Source organism: Cebus imitator, unplaced genomic scaffold, assembly GCF_001604975.1.
Source record: "Cebus imitator isolate Cc_AM_T3 unplaced genomic scaffold, Cebus_imitator-1.0 Scaffold45, whole genome shotgun sequence".
Taxonomy (NCBI): domain Eukaryota; kingdom Metazoa; phylum Chordata; class Mammalia; order Primates; family Cebidae; genus Cebus; species Cebus imitator.
Window position 1 is genome coordinate 12,931,660 of NW_016107360.1, and position 16,400 is coordinate 12,948,059.

At 41.0% G+C, this 16,400-nt stretch overlaps 1 protein-coding gene across 5 annotated transcripts in view; it reads left to right on the forward strand.

Moving 5' to 3' along the window:
- The window catches only part of CREB5 (cAMP responsive element binding protein 5), a 421,520-nt gene that overhangs the window by 319,427 nt on the left and 85,693 nt on the right, over nt 1-16,400 (forward strand). For all 5 annotated transcript variants that reach the window (XM_037737933.1, XM_037737934.1, XM_037737932.1 and 2 more), the window contains one exon: nt 2,687-2,797. In XM_037737933.1, coding sequence (XP_037593861.1) covers nt 2,687-2,797 — 111 coding nt within the window. The remainder of the gene's footprint in view (nt 1-2,686; nt 2,798-16,400) is intronic.

Below are 16,400 nucleotides of genomic sequence, written 5' to 3' on the forward strand. Positions count from 1 at the left end.
AGACAGGATGAGGAGCAAGCACTGTGCTAGGTGCTGGGGACAGACAGGATGAGGAACAAGCAGGTATTACCTTCAAGGAGTTCGCCAGGTTGTGATTTCTTATGTTGAAATTCAAATGCTTTAATAATTTGGAAACGTGAACACACATTCATAATTACAAAACCTCACGTAACTACAGACATGCCAGCTCCTGTATTCCAGTGTGTGCAAAGGGCAAAATCCTTTACGTGGGTATTTTACCTGCAGTGCTAAATGTTGCCCAGTATTCAGCAAAGCCACTGCCATCTTCTGGCCTCTTTATTCTAAACAACTCATTGAAGTCAAGCTAGTGGTGCAGACAGAGCCTTCTTAGTCCGAAGCACCAAGTAGTTGTTTTGAAGAGGCTCTTGCTGACACTCTAGGGAGGGCCAGGGAGGATGAAGAAGAGGTACAGGAAAGAAATCCATGGAAGGAGAGAAAGGTTTCTTCTGGAATACTGGGTATCTCTCTTCTAAGTTTATCTTTTTTTTTTTTTTTTTTTTTAGACAGAGTCTTGCTCTGTCACCCAGGCTGGAGTGCAGTGGTACAATCTCGGCTCACTGTCTGTGAGACAACAGTCATTAAGTTGGAAATGCAATTTTTAAAATAGATAAATGAGCCTGTTTAAAACTGGCATTTTGTGAATCGCAGGGTAGGTAGAGACTATAACTTTTCCCAAAAGTGGGAAGCATTGTTGACTTCAATTCCAGAAGCTGTGAGCAGGCTACTCTTACCTCTTTATACTGTTAGTGCTTGGAAGGTTCTGGACAGTCATCTGTACTTCTGAAAGATCCTTCTTTGCCACACTGGAGGCAGAAGTTATTTTGGAATTTTATTTCCCTCTCTGAGAGGATCATCAGTAGGGATAAGGGATGAAATACGATTCCATTTCTCCTATCCACCAGCCTCTGGAAGCGGAGATAAAAGTAACATGAATTTTTTTAGAGCAATGAAACTCTTGAATTCTTCATGATTTATAGTTACAATACATGAATGCGCTTGATGGCCCTGAACTTAATGTACTTAATGATACTTTTAAGAGTTTAAAATGGTAATTTTATGTTATTTGTATTTTACCAAAATGAAAATAATTTTAAGAAATTAGAGTAGCCGTTCAGAGATTTAGGGGGGTGCATGAGAGTGAGCATTTTATTTTACCCAATTGGCAAGGCCTCAGAAAGTTATACTAGTATAACTTCAGTCTACTAAAGTTTTCTTTCCCACATCTGCACACTGCCAGATGACTGATCAGTTCACTCAGGCTAAGGTAAGGCTGATAGCTGTTAACTGTCACAGGGAGTAGCCACCAGTCAGTTGAGAGAAAGCTTTTAGCTAGCACCTCTCCTAACCCACAGATTTATGTCATAATTATACCCCTGCCTCCGGGGCAGACACAACAGAAATGCAGTCATAGAATCGCAACAAGGGAAGAGACCTTTAAGGGTCATTTAGTTCAACGATCCCTTTCACCTTGTTCATGAGATTTCTCTCCTCTACTCTTTGAACACCTCCAGTAGTAAGCAACTCCATATTTTCCAAGACTACCTAGGCTAATTTTGAGCAGAAACCTGGTTTCTTAAAATTTCCAATTACTGTTTTCATTTCCATCCGTTGGCAAATGGAAACACGTTTGCATTGAAGAATCTATTCTTGTTCCCCTGAGGAAAGCCTAATTCTTTTCTGTGTGATTTTAGTATTAAGTGTACTTGATTTATTCTTATTCTTTTAAAAGTGTTAATTTTCCACCGAATGGAAAATATTATTAATCAAACACACCCTTCCTGGATGGAAGTAGACATTTTGCTGTATTTACTTCTTAATAGGAACACCCTGGAGATTAAAAGCCAGGACTCAATTCAGGTATTTGAACGATGTTCATTTTAGACACAATGGCAGGCCAGCAGGAAGACAATGTGAGAGTGGCCATTCATGTGAAATACAAAACCCTCGGCTGCCTTCTTCACCTCCCCAAAGACTCAGCCCTGCCATGAAGCCAGGCCTGAAACTGCAGCTGCATTGAGTAACAGGGTGACAGGGAAGAGGAGATGCTCTGGGCCGCAGCTCAAACCCCTGGCTGGATCACTGTGATTTGCTTTGTGAACTAGAGTGTCAGGAAGGCCCACCACCTCTGAGAGAGTTGCTTTAAAACTAATTCTTTTGATTGCCCAAAAGATATATATTTACTGTATAAAATTTAGAAGAAAAACCATAGATATCCCAAGTTAACCATTTGGTGTATTATGTATCCTTTCATAATAAGTAAGTTTATTACTTACTATAAAAATCAATAGATGATTTAATTTTCATATAGTTATTCTATGTATATGTCATTCTTTACAGCCATAAAAAATAAGCATGATTGGTGGTAGTTGGAGTATTTTAAAAAAGTGGAAATATTTGGCAATTTTATTTGAAGGCGATCTGCCATGACAATGTAGTTCTCTTTGGCCTGGGGCACCCTGTATAGAAGCACAGCTTTGGATGATTCTTTGATGTGCTTGGGTTCAAGGCTCAAGTGTACATTGCTTACCACACACCACACCATAGTCCTTTTCAGGATTTCTTCAAAGACATGCTAAGTGATCCATTGGACAGAAAAGTGCAGCTTAGTCTAATGACCTAGACTGCCTTTTGCAAACTTCTAAGTCTTTTCTTTCCTTTCTCTTAGATGGAGAGACAAATGTCAGTGAACTCCAGCATCATGGGGATGCAAGGTCCAAATCTCAGCAACCCCTGTGCTTCTCCCCAAGTCCAGCCAATGCATTCAGAAGCCAAAATGGTAAGTAACAGTTCTAATTGCCCTTTCATTATTCTGTGACTTTTTCTTTGACATTTTCTGTGACTTTGATTCCAAAATCTTAGTTAAGCTAGGTAGAGAGCTCCGTCCTTGTTTTGGTGAATGAAAGGCAGTGCAGAGACTGCCTCTGTTTTTGAGAATGTTTGTTGTAGAGCCTTGGTGTGGATAATCATGTAACAAGCATTAGATTGGCATGCGATGTTAATGAAAGGGACATTTAGGAGTTTTGGTAGATCCATACAACTTGGGGTAGGATATGCCTAAGTATGTATATATTTGCTCAACATGTGAAATAATAGAAGTAATACAAAACTGTTCATTCTTCAAAGTAGTTACAGTTTCAATGCCACTCTTCCTGTCCCCGTATTCATTAAGACAGAAGTTTGATGCTTAAGCACACACTGGTATAAAAATGCTTTGTGTTTTCTGTTACGTTGTCAGATGTGACAGGATGAGAAAGGATGAGAGCCGTATTTTCTTGTAACCCTTACTGAAATGTATGATTTCAGGTGAAAATCTTCAGTGATTTTTAACATATGGCATACGTTTGTAGTAAGGCCGGTCTTTCCAGTCACAGATAGAGTTATATATCTATATTCTACCAAATGTTAGCAAAAGCAATGCAATACATGTGTGTCTTTGCTATATAAAGTAAGCTTGGTGATTATATTTAATGGAGTCACTTGAAATAGGTCATTTAGTTTACATATAGTTTAATTTTCATACCGCAATTAATAAGATACCAAATGACTGCAAAATACACTGCAGCGAACGTTGTAGCATCGGATACGGGATAAGGACAGCTTTTGCTAGAAGTTGGATGTTAATCTGGTCTCCTGACTGGCAGCATTAGAGAGTGTTATCTGATGGTTGGTGTGAGGATGTTGTTGACAGTTCTAAAAGTTAGCCATTAATTCCTGTGCAGGGTGGAGTCAGACCCAGTGACTTCCTTTTCAGTGTCAGCAAGAGTTTTCTCATGCCGGCTTTAGTCACTTTCTCTTGGAAACTTCATGCATTTGACTTGCAGCATCTTGACCCAAGGAATCAACTAAGCTCCCAGTGTTGGCTACCTTGGGCAAATAAAATCTGTGGTCAAGAGAGTTCTCTTTGCTGTGCCACAGTCCCTGTGATGTGCCAAATGGCACCAGTATCTGCAGCAAAGCTCGTTAAATCTTTTTGGAATCGGCAAATATTTTTTCAACTTGAGCCCTGCTGAGCCAAACCAAATACTTGCTGGCAAAATAAAGTTCAAACTGGCATCTGTTTTGGAGACCAAAGTAATGCCATGTAGCTTTAAAAAAAAAAAAAGAAAAAAAAATGAACTGCGAAGGTACTTAAGAAAAATATATATAAGTTCTTCATGTATATGAATAAGTGCTTAGGGTCTGTGTCTGAGATGTCGCTCCCTCAGATGGTTTACCTCGGAATCTTCTTATCTGCTTCAGGGTCTGTACCCTTTTGAGGAACCTTCCAGATAAATGTTAAGTAGATTCTAAAACACAATTCCAAACTGAATTTCTCTCTTAATTGATTTTCATTGGACCTTATGCCACCACTTGACTCAAAAATGTCCTTCTTCTCTTCTTGCTGACAAAGAAGGAAAATACTTCCAAAGGTAGTATAGGTTTATACTTATTTGTATGAAATAAATTGTATGATTTGGCAAATGAACAGTGAATAATGTCAGCTGGAAACAAAGGGAACTGGTCTGCACTTATAAAAACAGTTTTACCCTACAAATGTTTGTTGGGTTAAATTTACTGAGTAAGCACACCACGAGGCTGATTCATGTTCTAAGAAAATGACTGTTTCCAGGTCCACAGCATCTGAGCTAATGAACTCTATCATAGGGTTAGGGCTTAGGGAGTATAGCTGTTCTCTGCCGCAAACTCCCACTTCTACCCCTGTTATTGCCAATACATTAATCCAAAGGGAAAAATGGTAGCATGGGCTGCTCATGTTTGAAAGAATAGCATTGGGAAAGTGTTAAGTGAATTTGAATATGTCACTCAGTATCTCTGTTCTCATCGTGCTTGCATTTTTACTGGAGAAATCAGTTATTGCCATATACTAGCCATACAGTATTTTCTATCAGCTTGGGGCTGCTCAGATGAAAAGCTTTTATGAAATACAAAGTAGTGAAGGGAAAAAAAAAACTTGCATGATTTTAATGTCAGCCAGAGCCTCCCCAGGTTTCTCTGAACTATGGGCTTTGTTGTTCTATGCCTAATTTTCTTCCTGTGTAAGACTGGAATGGATTCCAGATTTCAGTGAAGACTCTTGTTTCACTGTTTTCAAGGACTTTTCCAAAGGTCACACATGGACTATTGTGATGAATGCACTCTGCAGGGTGTGTTCTCAGAGCTCACAAGTAACCAGAGAGCTGCAAGGGAGGTGTTGCCCACACCAAAACACTGCAGACGTATTCTCCTGGGGACAGTGGTGTCAGAGTGTCCATTTCAAGCTCCCTATTGGTCCCAGACAAAAGCCATTATCCCGAATCTCAGTGGAACTTGGAGGTCTTGGAAGTGGACAAAAGTTTAACACAGGATTGCTTTAACTGCACAACTTTGTTAGAATTTTTCTGACTAGTGATTGCCCATTAGAATGCATCTGTTTTATTGACCCCAAATTAGTAATTTCTACTGTGAGAGCAAGCAAACAGAATACATTTAACAGGCTTTCCAGTGCATTAATCTAGGACCCTAGATGAAGAAGCACATGTGCAAACCTTTTGATTTAATGTATGTTAGTATCAGTGTACTGTAGCCACATCTGTCCAAGCTGTTCTTATCATAATTCTGGCTAATTATAATTTCATTTTATGGATTCATTTTCTGAAGAATTAAGTCAACAGACATGGCTTCACAATGCACGTATTGGATTTCGTTTGGGGGTCAGTGCAGACCCAGAGCTCTGAGAGCCTTCTGTCTTTCTAACCTCTCAAAATTATAGGCTCTTCCTTCCAGATTCCTGGGAACAATGTGTATTTTAGATGAAAGCGGAGTCTACTAGAAAGAAATTCAGTGGGTAGATACCTGGTGGACATTTTTAACATTCAAAGGGGAAAAGAGGAAAGGAGGGGGTAGGGAAAATGCAAACCATACTGGGACACATTTCCAGTCTCCGCAGCATGCAGATGATTCTGTAGCGATGTGGTTATGACGTTCTCAGAGTGATGTAGATTTGTGTTCATTTCTATTTATGGGAATTACACCAATTCTATCTAGCTTTGAAAGAGGTTTTTGTTTTTATTTTATTTATTTATTTATTTATTTTATCATTATTTTTTTGAGACGGAGTTTCGCTCTTGTTACCCAGGCTGGAGTGCAATGGCGCGATCTCGGCTCACCGCAACCTCCGCGTCCTGGGTTCAGGCAATTCTCCTGCCTCAGCCTCCTGAGTAGCTGGGATTACAGGCATGCGCCACCACGCCCAGCTGATTTTTTGTATTTTTAGTAGAGACGGGGTTTCACCATGTTGACCAGGAAGGTCTCGATCTCTTGACCTCGTGATCCACCTGCCTCGGCCTCCCAAAGTGCTGGGATTACAGGCGTGAGCCACTGCGCCCGGCCCCTTTGTTTTTATTTTAAAGAAACCAGTAATGATTTGGAAGCTAAATAAGCAGTGGAGGTTGGGGGGGTGGAGACTTGTCCATACACCTGTCTTGTGTCTCATTATGAGGTGGCTACTACCGTATAGGACTGATTAAAATGAAGGAGGGCTCTGGCCACTCTGCCCAGATTTCACCTTAACTTTAGACAGAGTTAGTGAAAGCTAGGGAGTGTTGATACTAGGAATGACAGTAGGAAAAAGATATGTACAGCTGTGACCTGATTTTGTCCTCGGTACAGCCCCACAACAGAGATATTGCCCGTGTTTGTTTGTTTGTTTGATACAGGATCTCACTCTGTCACCCTGGCTGGACTGCAGTGGCATGATTATGGCTCACTGTAACCTCAAATTCCTAGGCTCAAGCAATCCTTCCACCTCAGCCTCCTGAATATCTAGGACTGCAAGTGTGCGCCTAGCTATTTTTTGTTGTTGTTGAGATAGGCTCTCACTGTGTGGGCAGACTAGTCTCAAATTCCTGGCCTCAGGAGATCCTCCTGCCCCAGTCTCTCAAAATGTTGGGATTATAGGTGTGCGCTGCCATGCCTGGCCTATTGTCCCCACTTTACAGCTGAGGCAACTGAGGCTACGAAAGGTTAATAAAACTGGCCAAGTGACACTTCACTTAGCAAAGACTAAAGTTTCAGACTCCAAATACAAAACTTTTTGATCACAACATTGATCCTTTGGATAAAAATATCATATGGCTACCAGATGTCAGTAACCAGCAGATTAAATCAGATTCTCTTGGGTTAATTTATATTTACATAAAAATGGGAGACAAGCATGGCGAGGATAGTTCAGATCTCCAGATAACCTGGAAAAGATGTAGAGTGGTTCATAGCCTTCCCCCTTGGTTTAAACAGGGCTCTGTAGCCTCACTTACTGGTGCAGCTTCACTGATCTTTATCCAAACATATTTTTGTCTTGACTCTTATGTTACATGTATGTCTCTCTCACTTGATTGATTGAATGCCCCTTGAAGATAATCTTTGCATTGTGCTAGATCCTTGTACTGAGAAACGCCCTATGAATGAGAAATGAATTTAATTGAGTTGAGTTGAGTTGAAGTAAAATAATGGGAAGGAACCAGCCCTAGCAATGGTGATGAAGGTGGGAGGAAGTGGGATAAATCCAGATGAATTCTAAGCTAAGTAATCAGCATATCAAGAGTAGCTGACTTCATTTGATTTCTTTGAAAAAATACGTAAATCTGTCATATTTGTTTCCTGGAGAGAAAAGAAGTATGTCTGTTCCTTTGAAAACAGAAGTTGGAATGTCATTGCCCTCCTTGGAATAGAGAGCGATCAATACTAAATGCCATTTCTTCCATTGTATTGGCCTGGTCACACAGTATTTTGATCATTTATTGTCAGTACCTCATCTATAGTTAGGTTTGCGGGTTATTGAATGTAGTACATAAGTATGTATTAATGAACCAATGAAAGAAGCTAAAAGGATGAGAAAGACGAGGCTTCTTAGAAATGGAGAGCAGTTAGAACCTTCTCCAATTTCCTCTTTTCACAAGTGAGGACCCTGGAGCCCACTGAAGATTTAGGGAGATCAAGCCATCTTTCAAACACAAAGCTGAGCCCTGAACTTGGGCCTTTACATTTCTACCCAGAATTGTGCTTTTTCTGTCAGCTGCACAGATACGTGACTAACGGCGCTTCTGTTGGCCCGTGGTTTCCTCCGCACGGCCTGGCAGACAAGAACTAGGGAGGTATGGTGAGCAATCCGTTGTTGCATATCCACTTTGTTTTGAATGTCAACCTGGGTGTGTTTGTGTTTGCCTTTCCCCTCCCTAATTATCGAGCTGGATAACTGTTTGCCTACAGTGCCCCTTGGCCACCCACTGTCCAACAGATAAATCACAGAGGAGCCTGGCTCCATATGGAGTTGCCTGGAAAGTTTATACACATGAAAAGACTGTCTCCAGGTAACATCTCTCTGGCACTCCTGAAAAATGCAGTTCTTCGATTTGCTATTTGCTTTAATCATCTCCAGCTTCACTTCCAAAAAGTCCAGAAATAAAAAGCAACGAATGAATAGGCTGTCCGCTTCTCAGAAGCTTTGTGACCAGGAAGAAAGTGCTATTGACTTTAAAGAAGCTCTCATTAACTTTTGAATCATAGCAGCAGAAACGTGCCCCTGTAGCCTGTGATCAAAACATGATGAGGATGGACTGAGTGAGATGACCATGTTTTTCAGAATCCTCCTCCCTTACTGCTATGAAAACCACTGTCCACCATGCAGATGAATGGGAGTTACATAAGATTCCATGACAACAGCAGCAACAATATACACTCTCACTCGTATGTATGCTGTGTCTCACTTTACAAATGTTTTGCCTTCTTAAAACACCCTGGTAGAAGGCAGTTACTGCCAGCCTGCCTCAAACACTTATGTATGTGGTAGGAGCCATGTTAAGCATCTTGCAATATATTTTCAATCCTTAGAACAATTTGATGAGGCAGATACTCTTCTTTTTTATTTATTTTTTGTTTTTCGAGCCATCCTGCTCTATCACCCAGACTAAAGTGCAATGGAGGAACCATGGCTTACTGCAGCCTCAAACTTGCAGACTCAAATAATCCTCCCACGTACTGGGTGGCGCAGCTAGTAGGTAAGACTTCAAGTGTACCACCACGCCCAGATAATTTTTTTTTTTTTGAGATAAAGTCTCCCTACGTTGCTTAGGCTCATCTTGGAACTCCTGGGTTCAAGCAATCCTCCCACTTCAACCTCCCAAAGTGCTAGGATTATAGGCATGAGCCACCACACTTGGCCTAGACACTGTCCTTAATCTTATTTTATAAGTGAATAAACTGAGAGGTTGGGTACCTTGAAGAACACACAGCTGGTAAAGTATGGTCTGGGATGTGAACCCAAGCATTGGGCTCTTCGTTCTAGCCCTTAATTGTAATATTTAGCCAGCAGTAAGGATTGTTATTCTATGAGTTTACATTAGTAGAGCAGTTTACAAATTGCAAAGCGTGTCCATGTACATCGTATTGCTGGGGCGTCACAGCAACCCTGTAGGATCAACAGGGAAAATTACTCTGCTCCTTTAACAGACACAGAGACGTTAAGTGACTTTTCCAGGATCATTCAGTGGCATAACCAGGACCTGAACCTAGGTCTTCTATGATATTTGTCCTGTTTCTATTGTATCATGCTATCCCTGGTGTTCCATGGTAATTTATTCTGAATAAAGGTGGGCCTTAATAAAAACAAAGCTCAGTGTAAAGTAAAATTAGGCTCAAATTAGTAGCTCAAGCCTAGCCACCTTTTTGCTTCTGCCTATTAAACTCTCTTGACCTCATCAACTAAATACTGGAGAGGAGTCTGCTCTATATTTCTGTCTGGCCGAGACAAGTGTTGAATTTGAGTTTAGCTATTGTTATTAAAGAACTAAAAGCAACAGCACTTTGAGATCAACACTTTGAGAGCTAACAAAGCCCCATCTCCTTTCTGCTGGCTGAAAGTATGACCTTTTATATGCCATTGCCACTTTGCCTGTTTAAACTGCAGAAAGTTTAATTTAGAGATATATCATCTTAAAAATAAAATGTAAATGATTAGATTATGAGATCATTGATAAGAGATGGGCTAGCAACCATCTATTTATATTTCTGCAGAAAAGAATAAGTTCTTAAAGAGTTTGTATTCCATGAGATGATCAGAACTCCAAATAAGTGAGAATATACATTTGGTTATGTGTCTTGAAAATAAATAAGAATTGAGAGATGATTAATTTCCTGTAAATCACCAAATTCTAAAACAGGAAGGGAGTTCAGGGATTCTTTTGGCAAAATCCTTTCTTTTGAGAAAGAAAAGTCCCTGAAGCTTAAGTTAAAACTTGTCTAAGGTCACAACGCTAATGAATAGAAGAAGGAGAATTAGAACCCAGGTTCCCGGTTTTCAAGTGTGTTGAACTTCCCTCTGTATGTACCAGACAGGGTTTGATGGGGAAAGTTACTCCCTGGTTGCTGTGAGAGTGACCTTTCTAAGGGGATAGCTCATGAAGCATTTTCTGCAGTTTGGTTATTGAAGCGAAATACACGGGGAAGAAGAAGGCCAATCAGCTTTTCCCTTCTATGTCAACTGGGAATTGAAACTGACCATCAAATGGCCCAAAGGAATGGGTTTAGTTCACTGTGATTCTTCCAGAGACTTGGTGGTCTTGACTTGAGACCTCTAAGCTATTCTTATTTGCCAGCCAGGGTATGAATACATGCTGAGGAGTTCTTCCCTTGGCACCTAGTACAAATTGCCTTGGTTTTGCCTGCCACCAACCCACATCCCTATGTTTTCTCGCTGTTTTCTTTGGGCCTGCTTGGATCTGACTCGGGCTCTCAGAGCTCCAATCATGCTGGGTGTGGAGTGGTGACTGAGCCCACTGCTCACACAGGCACAGAGGGGTTTTGAAACGCCCCTTTCCATCCAATCTTTTCTCTGAGCCCTACCTTCTCCACCCTCACAACCGGCTGCTCATAACACACACTCAGACGTTCTCCTAGGACTCATTGTCTTCCTGGTTTTATTTCTTTCTGTTTCTGCCAGTATCCACCCTGTTTTGGTAACCACGGCAACAGGTGAAATACAATCCCAATATTTGCTAGCTGCCTCTGTCAACCAGCCCAGCACGCGCATTGCTGGGTCTTGTTTTTATGTTTGTTTAATGTTCCTGGGTCTGAAGTCAGATGCATCTGTGCAAAAAGACTGCATATGGTTTGGGTCAGAACACCCCCTCTCAGACAAAGTTTACAGGCGCCTCTTTCTTGTGTATTTGTGGACGTGTGAGCACGCGTGTGTCCCTGCCTGCTTTGGAACACTGTGCAAATAAGCTCAGCTGTGTCAGAAAAGCCAGGAAAAAAAAGGAAATTTAACAGTCTCGTTACAGGGAAGTTCTGCTTTGCAGAGATATATTTTGGTCTTTTTCTTGGAATGTATGTAGCTTACACTTCCAAGATGTTTGCCAGCACAGCTAATAATGAAAGTTTGCTTTGCACTTTGGGATGATGGCTCTGTCTTGCTTTGGGTTTTTTTATGTGGGAAGCACAGAAGATCTGTCAGGAAATTTGTGCCTTGAGGGGGATGGAAGGTGGGAATTCACGTAGACAGAGGAGGCAAAGTTTTCCTAAAGGTTTAGGGTTTTTTTCCCTTAAAACCCAAGAATCCAATGTTGAAGTTTAAACTAACAAAGAATATGTTTTCCCTTTTGCTATCATTTTAAAATTGTCTTTTCATCGCTTGAGAAGCTGGATTGTACTTAACGATTGTTGTATTGCCATAGTATGAATTAGATGAATCGTTAGGTTGGCAGGATACTTAGGTCCCAGACGATAAAGGCATGCCTCACTTATTTGTATTTCAAAACTGTATACACAGTCCCCAGAATAGAAGTGTTCGAGGAGGACGACATTTTAATGCAACTATGGCCTTGTATTCCAGAGATTCAAAGTGCAACCAGAGAGACAAGTCAGTAACCTTGATTTCAAAATCGAGCCACGATCTGAGGTGTAAGGAGCACACCTGGGTGAAATGTCAGAGCTAGTAAAGTGCTTCACATGCACCCTTTCCTGGAACTTCCTTCTCCTTTTTGGCACCTTGCATAGGAACATGCCACACCCATGTTTCCGTGGTATCTGAGCCTCAGTTTGGTCCAGCGTCCCTGCCAGCCCCTTCTCCTCCACTCATCTCTGCACACCATCATCTCGCTTGGGGAGCCCCTCTCGGGAGCCGGGCATTTTCCTGAGAGCTTCTTGCTGCCTCTGGCTGCCCTGCCTAGCCTTGCATACAATCCCTGTCTGCCGCTGCAAACTCCACTGCTTTTGTCAAGACTCAGCTCAGATGCACCTTTCCTGTGAAGTCTTCTGCCTTCCCCAGATGGGCAGGAGCCAGGCCTTGTTCTAGGACAGACTCCACTTGCACTGTGTTTGTCTCTTCCTCAGGGAGCTTTATTGTGTTGTCCTTGTCCATGGACCTGCTCGCCACTGCCCTGCAAGCTCCTTGAGAGCAGGGGCCAGTTTGATTTACCTCCATGTCCCCAGTTTGCCATCTCTCCGGCACTTGCTAGGTACCCAGTAAACGTTTGCTGATAGAATGAAGTAAGAAAAGTCTGTCAAACTAATTGAGATGGTGCTACTGTGATTTAATATGTCATCCCACAGGGTGGGTCACTTTTTTTTTTAAGTTCTAGGGAGAAGATAAGACAAATCATAATTTAATTCTACCATTTAATCATAATGGTAGAATTCAGGGATCTATGATAAGTAGATGGGAGAGAGACACTGAACAGATGTGAATTCTTCACAAAAATCCCCAAATCTCTGCATTAGTACTTGGGTGCTCTGTCAGCCACAGTCAAGTGCAGCTCTGCAGAGAAGCCCTGCATGAGGCCTCTTGGCCCCTGGTTTGGCACCATCTGAAGGTGTCGTGGCCTTATATCAAATGCTTTAACACTTTAGTACTGAAATACCCTTGCTGCAGGCCCAAGACTTCACTACTTAAACACACACACACACACACACACACACACACACGCACACACACACACACACGCACACACACACACGTTGGCCAGGCACAGTGGCTCATGCCTGTAATCCCAGCATTTTGGGAGGCCAAGGTGGGCAGATCACGGGGTCAGGGGTTTGAGACCAGCCTGACCAACATGGTGAAACAGTCCCTACTGAAAATTTAAAAAATTAGCCAGGTGTGGTGGCATGCGCCTGTAATCCCAGCTACTCAGGAGGCTGAGGCAGGAAATCTCTTGAACCTGGGAAGTGTAGATTGCAGTGAGTTGAGATTGTGCCACTGCATTCCAGCCTGGTGACAGAGCAAGACTCCGTCACACACACACACACACACACACACACAGATTCCAGTGTAGCTTTGGTGGATTCCAGTACTGTAGATTCCAGTGTAGTTTTGGTGCTAACACGTAGGTGTAAACTAAACCTTTTGCCTTTAATACATACGGAAAAAGGAATGTGTTAAAATTTCCTTTGCCTTTTTTCCCTGTTCATATATGTAATAGGTCAAAATTGAGTTCATACTATATACACAGTTTATACCATACTTTTAAAAATTTTATGAGTATTTTTTCCTATCAAATGTCTTTTGAAAACATTTCAATAATTGTCTATCTTATGGGCATCACTTAAAAATTGATAGAATAGAATAATAATTTATGTAAGTGCACAGAAATAGAATTCCCTTCTATTTCTGGATATTTGAATTTTCTCTACTAGAAATAGTTCTTTGATTATAAAATTAAAAAGACAAAGATCTTATTTCCTTAGGACAGATTTTCAGAATTAGGATTAACAGGTCAAAGGGAATAAACATAACCATTCCAAATTTCTTAAAATGTATACTAAATTTTATTTATTTATATAATAGGATGTTCATGTTACAGCGTTTTCAGAAATATTTAACATTATCATTTTAAGCAAGATCTTTGCCAATTTTTGTTTGCATTTCTTACATTATAGGTAATGTTGAACATTTTCTTAAATTTTTTTGGCCGCTTGATTTTATTCTCTGATAAATGTCTGTACTTTAAGGTAAGGGTGGATTTTCTTCCTTGTGGTCAGTACCAGAATCCATGGAACTACTAATAGAGCAGATTGTCCTTCCTCTACTGCATTTAAAAAATTCTTATTAATTAATCAGCTTCACCACCTTACTTTACTAATTATGCTTTTATTCTCCAAGATTAAATGCATAATTTAAAATAATAGTTTTTTTGTGGATTTTTTGTTTGTTTTGTATTACTTTTTTTTGCACGCAAGCAGTGTTTGGAGGTTTGCTTTTATTCTAATCTTAAGCTTTCTGATTTTTATAGTTATATAACTTAGGTGATGCAAAAAAATATTGGCTTCTCTAGGAGTATGACTGTGGCTCTTCCATATTTTCTGTGTTTATCTAACCAAGCCTTTGATTATTTAAATATATGCCTAAGTATCTGAAATAAATCAGAGGTGTGTTTGTGTCATTCACAATGTTCTGAGGTAGGATTACGTGGTTCCTGCTCTTATCCAATTTAGGACAAATCAATCTCTGACCGTTTTAATTTCCTTAGTCACTAGGTAAGTATATGGATTTATGTTGGTTAAACTTTGTCATGATCATTGGATGGGTAAGTGTTGCTGACTCCATGCTCAAGCAAGAGTTTAAACAGAAAATATAAGGAGTGTAACCGTTACTAATGGAGTATTATTTTAAAGTTGAATGAGTCTTCTCTTAACCAGGCTATAACCTCCTTACTAATGTCTAGGCTCCCTGACGGTGAGGGATCTGAATACCTGGCATGTCATTGCTGGAAAATATCTATTTGTCAAATGAATAAATATGAATAACTAGTTATATAATAATATCAAACATGCACTGAGTGGTAACCATGGGCCATGTTACTGTGTGCTCTCTCTCTCTCTCTCTCTCAACTCCTTACCTCGTGATCCACCCACCTTGCTCTGTTATCCTGGATGGAGTGCGGTGGTACAATCATAGCTCACTGCAGCCTCAAACTCTTGGGCTCAAGTGATTCTCCCACCTCAGTCTCTTAAGTAGCTGGGACTATAGGCAGATGCCATCACATCCAGCTATTTTTTTATTTTTATTTTTTTTTGAGACAAAGTCTCACTCTGTCGCCCAGGCTGGAGTGCAATGGCACGATCTTGGCTCACTGCAACCTCTGCCTCCCAGGTTCAGGCAATTCTCCTGCCTCAGCCTCCTGAGTAGCTGGGATTACAGGCATGTGCCACCAGGCCCAGCTAATTTTTGTATTTTTAGTAGAGATGAGGTTTCACCATGTTGGTCAGGCTGGTCTCGAACTCCTTACCTCGTGATCCACCCACCTTGGCCTCCCAAAATCCTGGGATTACAGGCACGAACCACCGCGCCCAGCCTATTTTTAAATTTTTTGTAGAGACAGAGTCTTGCTATGTTGGCCAGTCTCGAACTCCTGGCCTCAAGTGATCCTCACATCTGGGCCTCCAAAAGCTCTGGGATTATAGGTATGAGCCCCCACACCTGGCCCTGAGTGCTTGCTGTGTGGTAAGGATTCAGCAAGGAGCGACACGCAAAGCACTTTGACCATGCGCTTACATGTATTATTACCCATTTTCCTATGAGGTAGGTGTGCTCATTTTTGTCGACAAATGAACTGATGTACAGGGGACAGCGCCCAGGATCATTTAGACAGCAAATGACCAACCAAGGATTTGAACCCAGCTCTGGTTTCAAAGCTCACATTCTTAGTAATCCTAGAGGACTAGCTGAACCTTCCAGGCTGTCTTTGCTTTGGTTACCTTAAAGCAACATGGTGACTGGATTTCAGGAGGTGTGGACACCAGGAAGCAGTGACAGTTAGCCAGCAAATATTTATTATCCATGTCAAGTATGTACGTAGGCTCTTTCTCTCTCTTCTTTTTTTAAACAGTAGGCCCCTGATGTTCCTCAGTGGGTTTTTCCTGGCCATGTTATAAATCCCTAGATGTGCACGTAGCACGTCATTTCCCTGCACCCAGGGTGACTAGTGGGGAACACACTGCATTGTAATCCTGACATCAGATGGAGGGCCAGACTGATTATCCTGTTCCCACCCAGAGCTGTGAGCAAACGCAGTTCAAAACTATACCCCAGCAGAAGCTCCAATCAGTATAGGTAATGGAATTTGGGGGTTATTTTTTAATACTTGAAATCTTGAATATTAAATTGGAAAATACCAAGTCTCTGTATCATTAACAATAATGTTAATAATAACCACTAGCTTGTATTTTAAGAACTAGGGAATATTTTTATACCTTTCACATAGACAATAGGCTACCTTTTTAGGGAAACCACAGCTCTCAATTGGAATTAAGAATAAAATATTTGTTTTTTTTTTTTTTTCTTTTTAAGAAGCAAGATGAAGTATTGGTTGAAAACAAAAACAAAGAATCAGACCACCTGGCTGCAGATC